This window comes from Canis lupus, chromosome 1 (assembly GCF_048164855.1).
Source record: "Canis lupus baileyi chromosome 1, mCanLup2.hap1, whole genome shotgun sequence".
Lineage (NCBI taxonomy): Eukaryota > Metazoa > Chordata > Mammalia > Carnivora > Canidae > Canis > Canis lupus.
This window is the reverse complement of record NC_132838.1, coordinates 21,884,117-21,903,749: the sequence shown is the minus strand read 5'-3', so window position 1 is coordinate 21,903,749 and position 19,633 is coordinate 21,884,117. Positions and strand designations below refer to the sequence as shown.

Sequence of the window (19,633 nt, the reverse complement as noted above, 5' to 3'; positions counted from 1 at the left end):
ACTACCTACTGAGTAGAAGATGGAAAATCATCTGGTTGGTCAGCCTACACCACCTGGAAGGGTAGTCATAGTGCTACTTTTGCTCAACTTCATCAGAGCAGCACCACCTGCTTCTGCGGGATGGAAACAAGGTGGAGTGTAAGATCATCTCTCTGCCCACTGAAACCAGAGAGTGAGTGGGTGCAGTTTTAGGTTGATGTTTGGCTGCTGTAGAATTTTGTTCCATTAGATCACCCTTTTGTTCATAGCTACTCCTATAGCTAGGAAGAATAGGCTTTTTCTGGAAGCTTTTTGTTATTGTTCCTGCCTGTTGGTGGTTTCAGGTTGGAGGCTTCTGCAGTGACTTGTCTGGAATATATGGAAGGCAATAAGGAGACTCAGACAATGACTGCTATGTCATTCCTCAAGTCCGAAGGTCCCTGGGCAGCTTGCCTTCTTTTCACCTCTGCTTGAATCTTCGTATTCTTATATGCAGAATCTTTTAGTTTTAAGAGGAAGGATTTGGGAGGAATGGGTTACTACATCTTGGCCAGAACCAAAAGTTGATTCATGATGCATTCAATTTTTTTTAAAGATTTTATTTATTTATTCATGAGAGACACACAGAGAGAGGCAGAGACACAGGCAGAGGGAGAAGCAGGCTCCTTGGCTCCATGCAGGGAGCCCCATGCGGGACTCCATCCTAGGACCCAGGGATCATGACCTAAGCCAAAGGCAGACGCTCAACCACTGAGCCACCCAAGTGCCCCTGGTGATTTATTTCTAATTCATCATACAGATCTAAAAAGATCTCAAACACAGGCTAAAAAGTTATAAATTTCTATTAATCCCTGATTCACTCAATTTTAAATTTTAGATATCATTCTTCACACATTCTATTGGAATTCTTTTCAGTTTTTATGTTCCTATCTCCTACAATGATCAATTTAAGCAGTAAATGAAGAAAAAACAATTTAAAATATATTTTAATTTTTAATTAATGCTGACTTCTGACTGCATATTTTTTCTTACTGATTCTTTTACAGAGCATTTTCCAGGGGAAAAAAGCAACAGATTAAAGTGCATTAAGAACATTTGTTATTAACATCATTCTTATATGAGATTAAAAGCTATATTTAATGCTGTTCTCTTGTACAACTATGAGTTCTTATTTTCACAAAGTGCCTTCAGTAATGTGTACAAGGATATTGCCTAGAATAGTGTAACAGTATTTATGCATACTGACTTGGAAGTAAACCGCAGTCATTGCCACACATGCTTTCTACGGCCTTAATTCTTTAGGAACGATGAGTGACCACCCTGATGGTGTCCGCATCCCAATGGACTTCTCAGTGCCTTTATTCCGTCCTTTGCATTGAGGATGAAGCTTACCAAGTTGGAAGGCATGGTTGCTTCAATTATGGATGGGGACAATTTTCCTCTCATTTCTGTCTGAATAAACATCACTAGTTTGGAATGTGCTGGGTTCCTGTAAACAAAGAAAGAGTTAAAAAAATATAAAGATTTTTAAAATTTGTCCACTGAACTTCTAAGTTTATAGATACCGGGATTCCTGTCTCGTTTACCATGGATTCCCTCCATAGTGCTTATGACAGAACAGTTACTGAGGAGGGAGGAGGGAAGGGCACAAAAAAGGGGCTGAGTGGTTTGCACTCATAAACATCGTACATAAAAATATTAAGTAGCCAGACAATCTGTTAAGTCTTCAGTCAGCTTTTCCTTTTTGTCATCTTAACTTTTAAATCACAAAATTAATGTATGCTTATAAAAATTTAAACAATTTTCATAATTATTCTCCTTATTCTCTTCTCCAGAGATCATCACTGAACCTTTTGCTGCATCTTCTTAGACTACTGTCTGTGTATACAGGAAGACAGCATGCGTATGTGCGGATGTGGATACCTACCCCACGTATATACACAATGTACAGACTTCTGTCTTTACAAAAATGACCTACTTTTCTGTAACTAGTTTTATTTTCCCTACAAAAATGACCTACTTTTCTCTAACTAGTTTTATTTTCCCTCTTAGTAGGTATCAAGCACTTTTTTCTGTTGATACATACATATCTGCTTAATTGTTTTTCATGACTGCATATAGTATTCGTCTATGTAACCAATCCTTTATTGACTATCATTTTGATTATTTCTCTTTTTACCACTATAAAGCTGCACTAAAACGTCTTTGTAATGTATACATATGCACTTCTACAAGTACATGAAATTTCTAGGTCAAAGGTTTTGTGCATTTAACATTTTGAAATGTTCTTTCCAAATGACATTAGGAAGACTAGTATTTTATATTCTAACTCAGTAATCTTCAAACTGGAGTATGTGAAGACTTTCCAAAGGGTATGCGAGGATGAATAACACTTAAGGGAATGAATTTTCAAATGTCTAATTTCCTTTTCCCTACATTGATCTGAGACTGTCTCTGATGGAGATGAAGGCTCCTCCTTTCCCACCAGCCTGTTCATATCATCCTTCTGTTGCTTTACAGAACAAAGGTATACCTGTCATCTTCCCTGAATAGCACCAAATGATACTACGGTGCTTTACTCTGGCATATAAAAATCTCTGAGATGCCAAAGGGAAAATCTGATCTATCGGAAGTGAATTGAGAAAGTGAATGACTAATGACTGGATAATAAATTCTTACCAAGTCATGTTGTCAATTCTTTGCTTTCAATAACATTTAAGGTTCTAACTTAGTTGTCAGCTGATAAGTCATTAAAAATAGTATTTGACTCTAGATTGTTATGTAATTTATGGTATACAACACAAAAGAATTTCAAGACATTTAATGACAGTCCTGGAATTATACTCTTCATTTTAGCGCACTTATATAAACAAACCTTTTGAGTGCTTACATTCATAAAAATGCAGAAGAGTGAACAATAGTAAGTACAATCTCATTTTATCAGTATTACCAATTACAGTTAAATTAGTTGTAATTGTTAGAAGAATGGACTCTGGAATGGTTTGAAGCTGAGCTTTGCTATTACCTATGTTCAACCTTGAAAAAATTACTTAGTCTTTCTGGACTTCCATTTTCGTTTCTGCAAAAAGACAGTAGTACTACCTACACTTCATGGGGCTGTTGGGACGACCAAATGAATCAATATATGTAAACTGTTTATATAGTGCCTAGAACCAAGTTAAGTGCTACCTAAGTTTTGCTAATAATAAAAGGTGTTTTCAATAAGTTTGTTTTTATATTTAATAGTAATGTAACATCTGGTAATATATTTTTTATTTTGATCATGTAATAATAATGTAGTACACATATATTTTGTGACATTTAGATACTTAAGATCACAAAGAAAATGGATTTTTAAAATTAAACACTTATTTTTGCAAAGAAGAATGACAGGGTGATTAGTAAAAGAATAAAATAATCCAAATATAAAATATATTCTATTAGGATTAAATTATGTGAGGGAGAAAAAGTAAGAGTGTGGGAGCAATGAGAAAATCGATGATGTAAATTTCTGACTGTTAAAGGTTGTATGTATTTTGAAGCTGATAGTTATAATAGGTTTCCAATTATGGTATCTAGAATTTATTGGATATGTTTATGAATTATATAACACTTTTTTTTAGAATGTCAATATTTAGAGTGCTAAAAATTGCACCCTATTTAATCCTATGAAAATTTTAATAACTTAAAAATGTGCAAGGTGGAGTACAGTTTTACAAAATTCTTTTGGAGGGGTATGGAGACCACTGCTTCAACACACCACTGAGTGTCCATTTTCTTCTACTCTTGTCTATGGAGAGTTTAGACTATTTTCATAGTGTCCCAGTGGCTAGTTTGAGAATATTCACTAGCTGCTGGAAAGGTCTTAAATCTCTATTTGAGTTTGCTAGGGCTTTACATGCTTAAGGAAACCTTTCCAGTATTTACTAGAGAGCACCTTTACTACTTATAAGTTTTATAAGCTTACTACATGACATTTACAAATGTGGGCTGCCCAAAATGTTGTGCTGCATGAAAAGAGAAGGTACAAAGGAATCACTTTTTTGTCAGTACCTTTCCCTGAGACTATGAATGAGGCTGTATCTTTTCCTCTGACAGGATGCTAGGCAGAGCTCGCACCCTAGATGGGATATCTAGATCAGAGCTTTTGTCCCACGTTTCTCGTAGCGGAAAGGGAAAGTTGACAAGATGCAAGAAGGGGACTCAGCCTGTGAAGCATGGATCAGAGTGTGTAGCTTCTCAACTACAGTCCTTCCCAGCTGTTGATTTATGCAACTGATCTGAAGCAGGAATCCTTCCCCTGTTTTGTTTTCTTCTGCTGTGGAGAATAAAGTCTTGACCATAGTTTCAAAGTTAACACGTGGGAGGAAAGACCATGCATCACCATCATCACCATCTGCACCGATGATCCTGTCTATTAATGTACATAATTGTGAATTTCTTTCAGTTCTCTAATTCAGTAGAGAAAATATTAAGAATACAGTCTATAATGTAATTTTATTTTGACTTTCTTCTCATGTTTTTTTTTTTCCTTCTATTGAGAGGTTTATATCTGGCCAATATAAAATTTTACATGTTTTTATGTGCCAGTATCTTTTACTTGTATGAAATCATTTAACAAAAACTCAAACTTAAGGAATTTGTGAAATGATATACATTGAATTAATGTACATCCATTCACAAAATGTGTATATTTTATGTTACCATCCATCCCTAGGCTGCTCACCTACCTATAGGCAGTGACACCTTTGATTTCTCTAGCTCTTTTCAAATTACCTACTGTAGGTCTCATTCTGCAGGTGTTTGTAGGTAGTCCACTGGAAAGAATTCATTTGAGGTAAAGCATTCATTACTGATAAATGTGAGTGTATTATAATTCTATTTATTTTTTAATTTACAAAAATTCCTTAAAATTCACAGAAGTAACTCTAATGGGGAAATATAAAGCATCAGGTTAAGGTTAACTGGGAGTGAGGGGACAGAAGGGAATGTGTATGTGTGACTAGTCCCAGAGACCTCAAATTATACTTTATAGGGAATTATCTATTCTGATTATTAAAATACTTATAAAATTTATTTTTTAATTGCACTTAGGGGCAATTTTTTCCTAACAGAATATGCTGGCACACACTTCTACCAACGAATTAGGAATCCTTTAGTTAAGAAATCACAAACTGAACTGAAAAACTTGTTAAAATAAAATAAATAAATGCAAGTAACACTTACTCTTGCAGAGGAGAACATATATAGCCACAAGCATGGTTATAACCACGGACATAATTTGAAGATGGAGGATATGCTGGAAAATCCACACTGTTAGCTAAGTGATTTTAAAAAAAAAAGTTTTAATGAAGCCTGTTCCACAAAGATGAAAAGTTTTATTTCAAGTAGCATATTTTTAAAATTGTATGCGATAGCATTTATTTTCGGCACTGATATTAATTTTATATGTGTGTATGTTTGTACATATTCATATGTACACAGATCAAAATTGTGAATATGCCAGTATGAGCACTATCGTCCTCTCAAATTTTCTCCTGTTAGTATCTCTAAAGATGCTATTACCCTTTACATAAAACAAAAAGTATCATTTAATTACTTTCTGAGATTTGAAGCAAAAGAAGAAATCACAAAGGAAAAGACTATTCTGTTAGGATAGTGGGTTTGTAGATGTTTTTTGGTTAATAGTGATCTATTTATTTATTATTTAGGGTTAGATCCTTTTAAATCTACTTATTTTTTAAGTTTTTATTTGAATTCCAGTTGCTTAACATACAGTGGAATATTAGTTTCAGGTGTATAATATAAGTGATTCAACATTTATATACAACATGTTAATCATTTTTTAAATAAAATATTTGATATGATTATTTGGTCTATTAACGAAGATAGTTCAAATGCTCTTTTCTGCAGGGGCACCTGGGTGGTTCAGTCGGATAAGTATCAGACTGTTGGTTTTGGCTCAGGTCCTGATCTCAAGGTGCTGGGATCCAGCCCTGGGTCAGGTTCCATGCCCAGTGTGGAGCTGGCTTGGGATTATCTCTGCCGGCTTCCCCCTGCACTCACTCACTCTTCTTCTAAAGTAAATAAATACATCTTTTAAAAAATGCTCTTTCTGCCTGTAGCTAATTCAAAGTATAATTAAAAGTCAGTAGAGTATGTTTTAGCAATTATGTAGCATAACTATATTGTATGTAAATGTAAAAGGGAGCTGATTTATGATTAAGTTTGTGATAATTATATAGACACTTTCTAAAAATATTTTTAAAAATATATTTGTGGGACAGCCCAGGTAGCTCAGCAGTTTAGCACCACCTTCAGCCCAGGGCCTGACCCCGGGGGTCCTGAGATCGAGTCCTGCATTGGGCTCCCTGCGTGGAGCCTGCTTCTCCCTCTGCCTGTGTCTCTCGTAAATAAATAAATAAAATCTTAAAATATATATATACATATATATATATTTGTTTTTTGTGCAACTGATTCCTGCTCTTGTCAGAAAAGATCGATTTTCCTGTATGATTTTAACATAAGCAGTCAATTCTATGGGAAATGCAATGTCAAACACTGGCTTAGGAACAGCTTAACAGACAAATGTGACTGAATGCATTTTCCATATTCATGACCTGTTCATCACCTTATCAGAGCCTGTTGTGTTGGCATAAAAGTACGGCCAGAGGTGATATTAATATATTTTGTCTCTGTTTAAAATATGGAGATTATCCTTGTCTTTCTTTAAAACTTTTTTTTTTGTTATATCACAAACTAGTATGGGTCTTTTGTGAGGCATGTGGGATGACAGCACAGATTTTGAAAGTCAGAAGACTTGAGTTTTAATTCTGGTTCAGGTGCTAATTAGCCATATAACTGTATCACTTAGTTTCCTCACTGGTGAAATAATGCACACAAAATATTTAGCTTAAAACAAGCTGCACAATAAGTTAAACAACAACAAATGGAACATTAAGAAAACCTAGTATTCATCAAAAATTCATTTAAGCAAATTGCTTAAGGCAGATTTAGTATCGAACACCGGATGATTGAGTACTACTACTATTTGTTGACTGTAACTTCCATAATTCTTTACCTTCCCTCTGATGGCTAAAAAGGAGATTAAAATGGTCTGCTTCAAAATACAGAAAACAACAGATCTCGAATGCAGTCACCCAGTATTTTGTGCTGGAGGCAGTGAATAAAATTTATGTGCTCTCATTTAAGAAGGAGACAGCTCAGTGACAACTGTATGAACCTACAAGAGACAGCTACAGGGAAGGGACGAATCTCAGGCCTTAGCGGCACACGCTGCAATACACTGTGTTCGAGTGAGGGCTGTTAGCAGGACGATGACGCGTCTGGACTCTGAGCCTTAGAGTCCTACGGACATAGCAGAGCAACGGAAACCATGCTGGAAAATAATTAACAGCACTTAACTGTCCTATCCAGTTTAAACTGTCCAAGCAGTTTACAATAGATAAAGCTATTCAGATAGGAATGGTGAGATTAAATTGAAATCTGGAGAAAAACGGCTCTAGGCCACTGTCCTACCAAAGTCCCTTCACCAGAAGTTCCTTCATCTATGTGAGTCCAAAGATCTTTGTGGTATGAACTGGTATGTTTTAAGTGAACGAAGCAAGTTAGGAAATGATCACCTGTTTGCATTTTATAGAGTGACATATTTTTGGGAGGGCTAAGGATATAACAAAACCTCCAATTTCTGAAAGAAATATAAGGGACAGCCCGGGTGGCTCAGCGGTTTAGCTCCACCTTCAGCCCAGGTTGTGATCCTGGGAGACCTGGGATCAAGTCCCACATCGGGCTCCCTGCATGGAGCCTGCTTCTCCCTCTGCCTGTGTCTCTGCCTCTCTCTCTCTCTCTCTCTCATTAATAAATAAAATCTTTAAAAAAATAAATATAAGCACATTTATGTAAAGACTTGTCTAAAGAAAATTTCTTCAGGAATTTTACCTTACTGGATATGCCCATTCTACACAATTCAAGTATAATATTATGTATCCAAAGATTAACTTTGTGTCTAGATTAACTATATATCATATACATATAAGATGTATATGCTGTGAAGTTTTAGTTTATAAGCACCCATCTATACCTAGTCCTGCATGCTATAAGCTGCAAGAAGGCCAAGAGATACCATAATTATTTACTGATGTTAATGGCACCTCCGGAGTTGGGTAAAATGTCAGGCTTCTTTGTCTATACTATACATATATTTACTGGTCTCAGTAAAGAATAAATAAATAAATAAAAATAAAAAATTAATTGAACACACACGGTATCTTCCAAACTGTGAGTTAAAGGAAAACACATTTATTAATGACTCCTAAGAATTCCAAAATGTGGGTAAATTGTTCCAACTTACAACTGATAATATCCATATTCCCTTCACAGCGCTTGAAGTACACTAAGTCGACAAAGTCCCGGGGGGAGATTGAGCCCATGGCAAAGCTTTGTGTGATGGTATGACATATGCATGTGTCCTGCAACAAATCAAACCATAAAGATTGCAGCAGTTACTTAATATCTAGTCTTCCTATCACTTCACAAAGCATTTCACTGAGTACGGTTAGCTACTTTTTGGAAAAAGCAGGGCTTTGAAATCATAAGAGCTTATCAAATCAGCTTGCATTTTCACTGTTAGAGGAACACTGTATCTATAAGTGCAAGGTAACAAAAGCAAAAGTGAACAAGTGGGACTACTTCAAACTAAAAAGCTCTGCGCAGGGATCCCTGGGTGGCGCAGCGGTTTGGCGCCTGCCTTTGGCCCAGGGCGCGATCCCGGAGACCCGGGATCGAATCCCACATCGGGCTCCCAGTGCATGGAGCCTGCTTCTCCCTCTGCCTGTGTCTCTGCCTCTCTCTCTCTCTCTGTGACTATCATAAATAAAATAAAAAAAAAATAAATAAATAAAAAAAAAAATAAAAAGCTCTGCGCAGCAAAGGAAACTATAAATAAAAAGGCCATGCTACAAGGGGAGAAAGTCATTTGCAAATCATGTACCTGGTAAAGCATTAATGTAAGTGCAGAAAATTCAGAATGGAATCTTGTTATCATCTACTCTTTAAATTTTTATTTATTTTTTTAAAGATTTTTTTAAAATTTATTTATTCATGAAAGACAGAGAGAGAGAGAGAGAGAGAGAGAGAGAGAGGCAGAGACACAGGCAGAGGGAGAAGCAGGCTCCATGCAGGGAGCCCGACGTAGGACTCGATCCCGGGTCTCCGGGGTCACACCCTGGACTGAAGGCGGCGCTAAACCGCTGAGCCACCCGGGCTGCCCTACCCTTTAAATTTTTAGATGAAGAAATTGAAGCCTAACAGATTAAATCACATGCAAAACTGGAGATAAGGACAGAACTAAACCCATGTTCCTGATTCCCAGGACAGAACTATTCCTCCCAGTCCACATCGGCCAGGTAATATATTCTAAAGAATATATTGGTTTAGCACCCGTGGGGTAAGGCCTAAAGTTAAAGACTGGTGTTTGGTGCTGCCTGGACATCTGCTGAAATCAGGAGAGTCTTGACTGGCCCAGCTTCAAGTTACTCTCTCCATCTGTCCTCCAGGTGAGGGCCCTAAGCCAAACCGCACTCCTGAGCAGCAGGATCAGGCCACTTCCCACCTGTGCCCCGCTGGGCTGCAAAACTATTCCAACAACCAAGCACAGCCTCCTGTAGGAGTCGGGTCAGGCCAACCTCTGGGTACTACAAAGTCGGTCTTGCACAACCCCTGACTATCCACTCCGGGCCTGGGTGCAACTCCCAGGCCACACTGCGTGGCACGGCGTGACCTGGAGCGCTGAGCCTGCACGCTACCCCTCGGCACTGCTGCCCCAGCATCCGCTTTGGGGCCACTCATGGGGAGCTAAGCATGTGCCTTACAAGTCGCCACCGAGTCACAAGCGAGGGTCAGCTCCCGAGGGAACCTCCCCGCCTCCGGCCTTCCCCTCGGGGCTCCCTGAGGGTGGCGCCTGCACTTTACAGAATGACCCGCCCTCCTAGTTGGGATCCGGCCTGACCCAGGATTCCCAGAGCGTTGCACCTGCAGGCACCGACCATGGCCCGGGCTCTGGCTCCCGTGCCCCCCCAACCCCCCCCCCCCCCCACACACGTCAAGCAGGCTGTGACGCCTTCCGGGACTGGTGACCAACGCACTTCTCTGTTTCAATTTCTCCTGTGGTCTTTGGTTGAAACGTGGCTCACCATCCGGCACCGCGTGCTCCGCTTCACAAAGGCCCATGTAAGTCGAAGGGCTGTCTCCTGGGCTATGACGATGATTACCAAACTGCTGACCTCACTTGCCTAGTGTCAGACGTCCTATGTTTGATCACCCCCATAACCCCAGAGCAGGAATCCCTCCCGCCCTCATTTTTTTTTATTTTTTTAGATTTTATTTATTTATTCGAGAGAGAGAGAGAGAGGCAGAGACACAGGCAGAGGGAGAAGCAGGCTCCATGCAGGGAGCCCGATGTGGGACTCGATCCTGGATCCCCAGGATCAGGCCCTGGGCTGAAAGCAGCGCTAAACCGCTGAGCCACCCCGGCTGCCCCCCTCCCTCCCTCATTAGTGGGGGTAAATGAGTCAGTAAAATACATGCCCAGAGATGCATATTATGAAATTCATAGGAAGGTAAAATAATTCTTAGGCTGCAATGCTACTCAGAGGTAATGTAGTATATTGGAAAAAGCACAGAATTTGGAATCAGGAGATCAAGCATGAAGTCATGGCTCTACCACATATTGGCTGTAGTGACGTTGGGCAAATCACATAATTTCTCTGAATCTGTTAAGGTTTTTTGATGCCAAATCTAGTATTCTTTCCATTATTAAAGTTGACTTGCAGCAACAGCAGACATGTATGAAGTATGAATGGAACTGTGTAGTTAGTATCACAGAGTTATGAGGGGAACAGTCCAGTGTTTGAATTTCATTCATGATGGACTATGTTTCTCAAACTGGAAGTTTAAATCCCAGGAGGGTAATGGACAGGTGTTTCTTGTGCATAGGAACTTCAGGACCGCTCTACAAAACGGAATATTTACCTTCCTGGGCTTTTCCACAACCTCTCCTCACTCCCAAGCTTTAAAATCAATTTAGGGGCAGCCTGGGGTGGCACAGCAGTTTAGTGCCACCTTCAGCCCAGGGCGTGATCCTGGAGTCCTGGGATCGAGTCCCACATCGGGCTCCCTGCATGGAGCCTGCTTCTCCCTCTGCCTGTGTCTCTGCCTCTCTCTCTCTCTCTCTGTATCCTCATGAATAAATAAAATCTTTAAAATAAATAAATAAATAATAATAAATAAATAAATAAATAAATAAATAAATAAATAAATAAAACAAATAAATTTAATAAAAGGAGGTAAAGGTAACCTACAGAGTTCTAACTAAATGATAATGTGATGGCAGATATGTGGGACATTGTTTTCACGTGTGGAATGTGGCTTGGAGACACAAAGAACCAAAGACCCAGTGACCTGAAATTTTACAAATGCAACTGTTTGTGAAAATCATAAAGGTTTGCTATATGACTCAATTTTTAAAAACAGTTTATTGAGGGATCTTTGAGTGGCTCAGTGGTTAAGCATCTGCCTTTGGCTCAGGACATGAACCTGGAGTCCCGGGATCAAGTCCCACATCGGGCTCCCTGCTTCTCCCTCCGCCTGTGTCTCTGCCTCTCTCTGTGTGTCTCTCATGAATAAATAAAATCTTTAAAAAAAATTACATGCTGTTTGCTCTTGAGTCTTTACAGTATGTGTCTGCGTTGCTCTTATTATCTAATGTATCTAATGTAAATCTACTGACTTCCCATCAAAGAAGGCATGCTTAAAAAAAAAAAAAAAAAGAAGGCATGCTTAATCTTTTTCTTCCACCTAATGGGGGAGGTGAATACAATAACTCCCTTCAAGACTAAAGACACATCTGCAAGAGCTGGCTAGATTCAGAATGTGCTAAGCCTTTACAACAGAATCAGGCTAATTGGCATTAAACTTTTGATTAATAATGAGGGAAGTTTTAAAACTTTTATAAAGATTTCAATTCGAGTCTATAAAATATGAAGTGTCTATAAGTTAACATACTCAAATCACTAATAAAACTAAAATACATTGATACAGCAAGAGTCTAGTATCAAACAATAAATTACCGAATCAATCCTGTGTACCATATTGTACACTTTTAATGCTTTATCCCATGTAACTCTGTTTTCAGGTTTGTAGAGGAAATCAGATAGGTTAGTTGTCGATTCTGGAATCACTCCTTCAACACGATATCTATAGTTAACAAAACAGAGAAAATTCAAAATTTAACATGTTTAGCCTAAGCTCAAAATACGATGCTATCATAGTATAAAGTAGGCTAATTTAGCAAATAACAGGAAAAAACACTTGTAAGTAGTATCAGCAATTCAAAACACTAATATTCAATTGCAATTAGCCAGGTTTATTTAAATAAGCATTAAATAATGTAAGTTATTTCAAAATGTATTTTTCTACAAATCTATAGTGTTTTATAGTTGTCTTTTTTAGAAGGGCTACTACCTTCTTTTAGAGATTTTCTAAAATCTTTTTCATAAGTATTAACCTGTGGTATTTATCATAAGCCAAACGCAACTGATGAGACGTTTGTACAGTTACACATACAGTATCTTATAGCCCCAAGTCTTTCATTTTTTAAAAGATTTTATTTATTTACTCATAAGAGACACACACACACACACACACACACACACACACACACACAGAAAGGCAGAGACACAGGCAGAGGGGGAGAAGCAGGCTTCTTGCAGGGAGCCCGATGTGGGACCCCAGGATCACACCCTGAGCTGAAGGCAGATGCTCAACTGCTGAGCCATTCAGGCAACCCTTGTAGCCCCAATTCTTAATTTAAGGATGTGATGTGGTCTAAAGCAGTAGCCAGCAATTTTTTCACACCAGATAGTATATAATTTAGGCTTTGCAGGTGACCATCATCTATGTTGCAACTATTAACTTTGCAGTAAAGCAGCCATAGACAATATACGAGGAATGGGCATGTCTGTATTACAACTTAACCTTATTCATAAACCATGACTTTTGAATTTCATTTATTTTTCACATGTCAGGATTTGGGCAACTAACTGACCTTTGTGTTTGTCCATCACTGATATTAGGTGTGAGAAAACTGGATTTAGGGGCACCTGGATGGCTCAGCAGTTGAGCGTATGCCTTTGGCTCTGGCGTGATCCCAGAGTCCCAGGATCGAGTCCCACATCCGGCTCCCCTCAGGGAGCCTGCTTCTCCCTCTGCTTGTGTCTCTGCCTCTCTCTGTGTCTCTCATGAATAAATAAAATTTTTTTAAAAAATCCAAAACTGATTTGGTCAGTAATCTATTATCCAGGCCAGTATTTCAGAGGCATATTCCTGTTCAAAAACATTTGGAAAAGTTTGACTTAACATTAGTTTTTTTTTACTCTAGGATTTCTCAGACCTTAGAGGGAATTTCTGCAAGAGAATACAGTCTGGAGTATTTTGAAAAACTTATCTGAGGGGCACCTGTTTGGCTCAGTCGGGTAAGCAACTATTGATTTCAGCTCAGGTCATGATCTCAGGGTGCTGGGATGGAGCCCTGTATCAGCTCCCTACTCAGCGGGGAGTCTACTTCTCCCTTTCTCTCTCCCTCTGCTTCTCCCCCTGCTTATACTCATGCACGTTCTCTTTCTCTCTTTCAAATAAGTAAAATCTTAAAAAAAAAAAAAAAAGAAAAGAAAAGAAAAGAAAGGAAAAGAAAAGAAAAATTTATTTGATAATGCAACCCATTTCCCACCTCAAGGCATTTTGAGGGATTACATTTCTCCCAGATACTACTTTGCCAATTAGCACTGGACCATGCTATATATTCCCAAAGCCTGTAATGCTTACACTCTGTTGCACATTCTAATTCATATGCATATGTTTCTCATATTTACAATTTAAATAAAATGTGAAGCTTCCTTTGATGTACTGGAAAAGTTTTAAGCTTCCCTAGATTTTCCCCATGATTTGATTGCAACCTCACTTTCCTCTCACTCCAGGCCAGGGGAAGTAAACTTTTGACTGATGCAGACAAACCTGACCAACATGTTCAGACTACCTTCCTTTGTAGGAACCTCAATATCTGCCACAAGGAATACAGAATAATAGAGGTATTTTGAAAGATATAAAGTGCTCCAGTCATACCCTCCTTGCATTAGCAAACATGGCAAATTTAAAAGAATCACTGAGTTGTGCTTGAGAAAACAAGCATGCAAAACTGAATTTTATTACCTTTTACTAACCTTAATTTTAAACCTCTGTTTGATATTTACTGGACTACAGCACAACTATAAAAAAGAACTGGGGCAGCCCGGGTGGCTCAGCGGTTTAGCGCCGCCTTCAGCCCAGGGCCTGATCCTGGAGTTCCGGGATCGAGTCCCACATCGGGCTCCCTGCATGGAGCCTGCTTCTCCCTCTGCCTGTGTCTCTGCCTCTCTTTCTGTGTGTGTCTCTCATGAATGAATAAATAAAATCTTAAAAAAAAAAAACTAGCTAAAAGACAGTTTTCCAAAACCAGTGTGTGACAGGTAGTCTCTACCATGGGTCTCAGTGATCCACTTCCTGGTACTCACACTTGTGGATTCCCCTTCTCGTGAGTCAGGGCTGGATCTACTGATTCACTTGTAATAAACTGAATATTCCAAAAGTTATGGGAGGTCACTTCCAGAATTAGGTTGCAGAAAGGCTTTGGCTTCTGACTGGTTTGCTCCTTCTCTTGTTCTCTCCCAGAACCTCACTGTGAGGTACGCAAACTGTCATGTTGTGAGTAGCCCTATGGAGCAGTCCATATGTCAAGGAGCTGAGGAAGGCTTCCAGCCAACAACCATGTATGTGAGCCTGGAAGCAGAGCTGCCTTTAGCTGAGACCAAAGCCTCAGCTGACACCTTGATCGCAGCCTGGTAAGAATCTTTGAGACAGAGGCACCAGGCTAAGCAACATCTGGGTTCCTGACCCACAGATTCCATAGGATAATAAATGTTAAGTCCCTAAGACATGGGGTAAGATATTTTCATACTTTAATAAATAACTACTATATAGTACATATAAATTTCCCACTTAAAATGTGAGTGCAGAAAGTTCCAATTTTTGTTTGTTTAGTTTTGCATGCAAGAGTATAATGCCTCTGATAAAAAAAATCTCAATAAAGCTTTAAAACAGCCCAATTGGGGCTATTCCCTGAATGGCTCTAGGCATGGCATAGCACCTTGCATACAAATATCCAAGTATTATTGAATGAATAAATAACTTCCAAAGTTTCCTTGATGCATAGGTTGCTGTCTATACTTGTCTGATCTGTAAGCACCAAAAAGCTTATCCAAGAGCTTATTCCTCTAGTATGACTGGACTTGACTTTATCCACTCCCCTTCTTAGTCAATATTTGAAAGTGCTGCTATTAGAGTCATTAATTATTTAGATAATGAAGGCAGGGATCATCTTCCTGATAATTATTAAAATGAATAGGATAAAGCATGCCAGTTTTACCTTATAGTAGAAAACTGGATTGAGACAAAAGGTAAGTAAATTCTAGTTAAATGATAAAAGAGCAAGAAATACAAAATGAAGTAGATGAGAGAGTAGACTCCAAAAAAATTGAATGTGATTTCGATAACATGATAATCTGTTTGCATTAATATGATATTGTGGGCAATGAAAGAACAACTCTCAAGAATAAGGTTAAGAATGTCAGCACAATTACCCTCAGTGTAGTTGTATTTGAAAAAACAGGGTCCTCAGAAATATCCTTAGAGGCAGCTTTCAGAAAACATTATATATATCAGCAAGAGAAATAAATTGGGGGAAATACAATATTTTTTTAGTGGTTCATTTAATGGAAAGGCTAAGTGTTTGAAAGGCCACAAAATATTAGTGTTATCAAGAAAATACCAATTTGCTTTTATAGTAATTATCTCTTGAGGTAGTAATTATTTCTTTTTTGAAAGATTTTTTTCCTGATTGTCTTCAAGTTTGAAAATGATTAGATGGTACACAATTGCTCTAATTTATTAATATCACATTTCAACCCAGTGACTTTATAAGACTTTATAATTAATTTCTATTTCCTGATTACTATCAAGCAATGTTATAGCTAATGAAGCAGCACTGAATTCTATATACATCAATGCCACTGAATTCAAACAACTATAAAAAGGAACTTGTACTCACAGATTTCCATGGAATTTTTTAGAAGCCTTGCTGGAAACAGTTATCTTTTTCTCAAAGGGGAATAAAAATCCAGAAATAAATTAGCTGTCAGATATGGAAAAAAATGAAAAGTAAAAACAAACAAACAAAAAGTAAAAATGTATTATTTGGTTCGTAAAAGAAAATATTTTAAAAAGTCTTTATAATGAAAAACTTCTCATTAAGAAATAAATTCTTGAAACACATTTAACTTTTTTTCTTACTGAAGTCTTAACCACTTTCCAGCCTGTTGTGTCTTGATTGTATCCTAAAATTTCTAGTGCAGTTTCTTGGGCAAGTGCCTTATAGTCCATTTACCTGCAAAGTTGTAAAAACAGACAACCGGTAAGAATATAATCATACAAAACAATTTTAAAATGCTGTATTACAGGGATCCCTGAGTGGCGCAGCGGTTTAGCGCCTGCCTTTGGCCCAGGGCACGATCCTGGAGACCCGGGATCGAATCCCACGTCGGGCTCCCGGTGCATGGAGCCTGCTTCTCCCTCTGCCTTTGTCTCTGCCTCTCTCTCTCTCTGTGTGACTATCATAAATAAATAAAAATTAAAAAAAAATAAAATAAAATAAAATGCTGTATTACATTTTAAGACTATTTCTACAGTCTCACACAGAGTAATGAACAATAATTTTTTATTAAGTTTTTACTTAATAATTGCTAAGTGCGTACATGCATGAATTCCTTATTCATTATATTTCAAACGAGAAAATGTGGTATAGTACAAAGAGCAGGCAGGCTTTGGATTGAATCCTGTCTCTGCCACTAATTGTGAACCACATTATTTAATATTTCCATTTTCCCATTTTCTTGGATAATAGCTAACTCTGCAAAATTAATGTGAAGATTAAATGAGATAATGCACTTTAATGTCCTATCCCATTACCTGGCATGTAATAGCCATTCAATAAATCATTAATATTTCTAAGCGCTTAATCATGTTTTATTTCTCTTGTAAAGCATCATAATCTGTTGATCCAGTGTTCCTGGGACTAAGTCTTTTTTAAGTGACGGCAGTGGCACTAAAGAATCTGACCTTTGGCTTCCTCTCCAAAGGCAACTCTTACCTGTCTTCTCTTCCACTCAGCTCCAATCATATTGACCTGGCTGTTCCTCAAATACAACTAAGCATCTTCCTACCTCAGGATCCTTGCTGTTCCCTCTGCTTGTAATATTCTTCCCAAATGAATGACAGACTCCTCTTCATTGGTGACTTTGTTGAAACATTGCCTCTTCAGACAGGATCAAGGTCAAATCAATTCAATATGAACATATTTACTGAACCCCTTATTAGGGATTAGGTACTATGGAGGTGTGGCAAACGCAACTGAGCAAGATACTATTTCTGTTCTGAATGAGTTCAGGAAACTGAAGTCCCATTGGTCCTTTGGCTCATTATCTAGTTTTCCCTTAGAGGAAGCTGGATTGTATGTTGGAAGGAATGTGACAACAGACAGCTGGATTCAAATCCTAACTTTGCTGCTCATCACCAACTAAATTATTTTGAATAAATTGTTTAACCTTTGAATAGATTGGGGACAGTAATATCCGTCTCATGGGGTCATTATAAAGATGAGTTAATATATGCAAAAGTGACTGAAACTGTGGGACCCCTTCTTGATCAGAAACATTAGTTTCTTTGCTCAAAATGACACACTTAAATCTATCTTTTTTAAAAATATTCTCCAAAGAGGGCAGCCCGGGTGGCTCAGCAGTTTAGCGCCTTCAGCCCAGGATGTGATTGATCCTGGAGTCCCGGGATTGAGTCCCCGGTCGGGCTCCCTGCATGGAGCCTGCTTCTCCCTGTGTCTGCCTCTCCCTCTGTGTCTCTCATGAATAAATAAATAAAATCTTTTTAAAAAATTCCCCAAAGAGCTGCCTCAATAAACCTCCTTAAAGTTCAATTATCAGAACTATGTCTTAACTGGCTCTCACTTAAAGCCCTAGGTTGGCTCCTAAACCCGCTTTCTCTTGTTTAGTCCTCCAGCAAGGCATAACGCCTAGTTGACATCTCTATATGAAAAGCTTTACTAAACCATTACAACTCCTTTTAACCCAGTCGACTTTTGGTTTCTTTACCTTTCCTAATCGATCTAGTCCAGGATTTTAATAATTATTGGGACTCTTCTCCAAATCCTTGTGGAGCTCTCCATCTCTCTTAACCTGTGAAGGAACGGAGTAGAATTATTTTGATCCCGTGAATTAGGTCAGCATATTTGATCATTGCCCTTCCAATTTTCTCAGCGTCCTTTACTTTCACTTCATGTCCTCATTAGGAAACACTTGCTATACTCGACCGTGATGAGAGAAAAAGGCAATAAGAGAAATGTTAATAATAGGGTTTATGAAAAAAAAAAAAAAAATAATAGGGTTTATGAAAAGGACCTTTAAGAAATTATCTTAAAAAAAAATAAAAAAAAGAAGGACGGGTTAAGAAGACATTCAGGTGGAATGGTAATAAAGATGTGTGGGAAGCCTGGGTGGCTCAGCCGGTGAGCATCTGCCTTGGCCCAGGGAGTCATCCCAAGGTCCTGGGGTAGAGTCCCGCATCTGGGTCCCTCCAGCCAGCCTGCTTCTCCCTCTGCCTGTGACTCTGTGTCTCTCATTTATAAATACATAAAATCTTTAAAAAAAAAACAAACCAACAAATAAATATGCCTAACTTTTTAAGCTCTTGCCATTACGAGTCCTTGACCAGTCCCTGGCTTGTGCTCGTCCCGGCGTGTTTGACGCGGCGCTTTATTTCCCATCAGCGGCCTACCTGATATTAGCTGTTGTAGAAAAGGCACCAATTATTGGAACCGCTATTGGCTCTAGAGGGTCGAGTCCTGCGGGCCTGGCACTCACCTTCAAACCACAATAAGCGCGGTGGATTGAACCGGTTCATTGCACCTCGCAGCTTGTGGACTTTCTCGGTCGCTGAGAAGCGAGGAGAGGATGGGTTTGGGGGTCGCGCAAGGAGCCCCGACGGCGGGGTTACCTGGTGGTGGGGCCTCGGGGCAGCGGGTCACACTCGGCGGGAGGGACGGGCAAGGTGGCCTTCGCCCCTAAGGTCGGCGGGAGAGAAACGGAGCCCGGCGCCGCGACGGCATCCTCCCCTGGCATCCGCACCCGGCGAGGCTGCGTTCTCGCCCCCCGTATCCCCGTGCACGCGGGCTGCGGCCGGGTCTGCGCGCCTGCTCCGAGAGCGTCCCTTCCTCTGCGCTGCCCGGCGCGGCCCGGCCATCCCGCCCCGGGAACCGAGGCCCCCAGGACTGTTAGCGCCCCGCGCCTGCTGCGGGGGGGGCCGGCGGCCAGCCCCGGGAGGGCCGCGCTCGGGGCCGGGGCCGGGGCCCGAACGGCGGCCGCCCGCGCCCAGGGTCCCGGGAGCCCGCGCACGGCGGAGGCCGGCGGGCAGCGCAGCCCCG

General features: G+C 39.5%; 1 protein-coding gene across 4 annotated transcripts; it reads right to left on the bottom strand.

Annotated features, from left to right (window-relative positions):
* Positions 1-1,060: 1,060 nt before the first annotated feature.
* On the bottom strand, positions 1,061-19,532 carry STARD6 (StAR related lipid transfer domain containing 6). 4 transcript variants are annotated; one of them, XM_072822886.1, is made up of 10 exons: positions 19,074-19,532; positions 18,306-18,389; positions 17,567-17,646; positions 17,367-17,458; positions 16,438-16,531; positions 16,196-16,245; positions 12,126-12,252; positions 8,351-8,468; positions 5,206-5,299; positions 1,061-1,468 (listed from the first exon to the last, which is right to left on the bottom strand). In XM_072822886.1, the coding sequence occupies exons 5-10, from the start codon at positions 16,525-16,527 to the stop codon at positions 1,270-1,272; spliced, it is 678 nt and encodes a 225-aa protein (XP_072678987.1). In that variant the 5' UTR covers positions 16,528-16,531; positions 17,367-17,458; positions 17,567-17,646; positions 18,306-18,389; positions 19,074-19,532; the 3' UTR covers positions 1,061-1,269. The 4 variants fall into 4 exon arrangements, with proteins under 4 accessions (XP_072678987.1, XP_072678988.1, XP_072678986.1 ...); XM_072822887.1 differs by having other exon boundaries at positions 19,207-19,532; XM_072822885.1 differs by lacking the exons at positions 17,367-17,458; positions 17,567-17,646 and having other exon boundaries at positions 19,074-19,529.
* Positions 19,533-19,633: the final 101 nt, after the last annotated feature.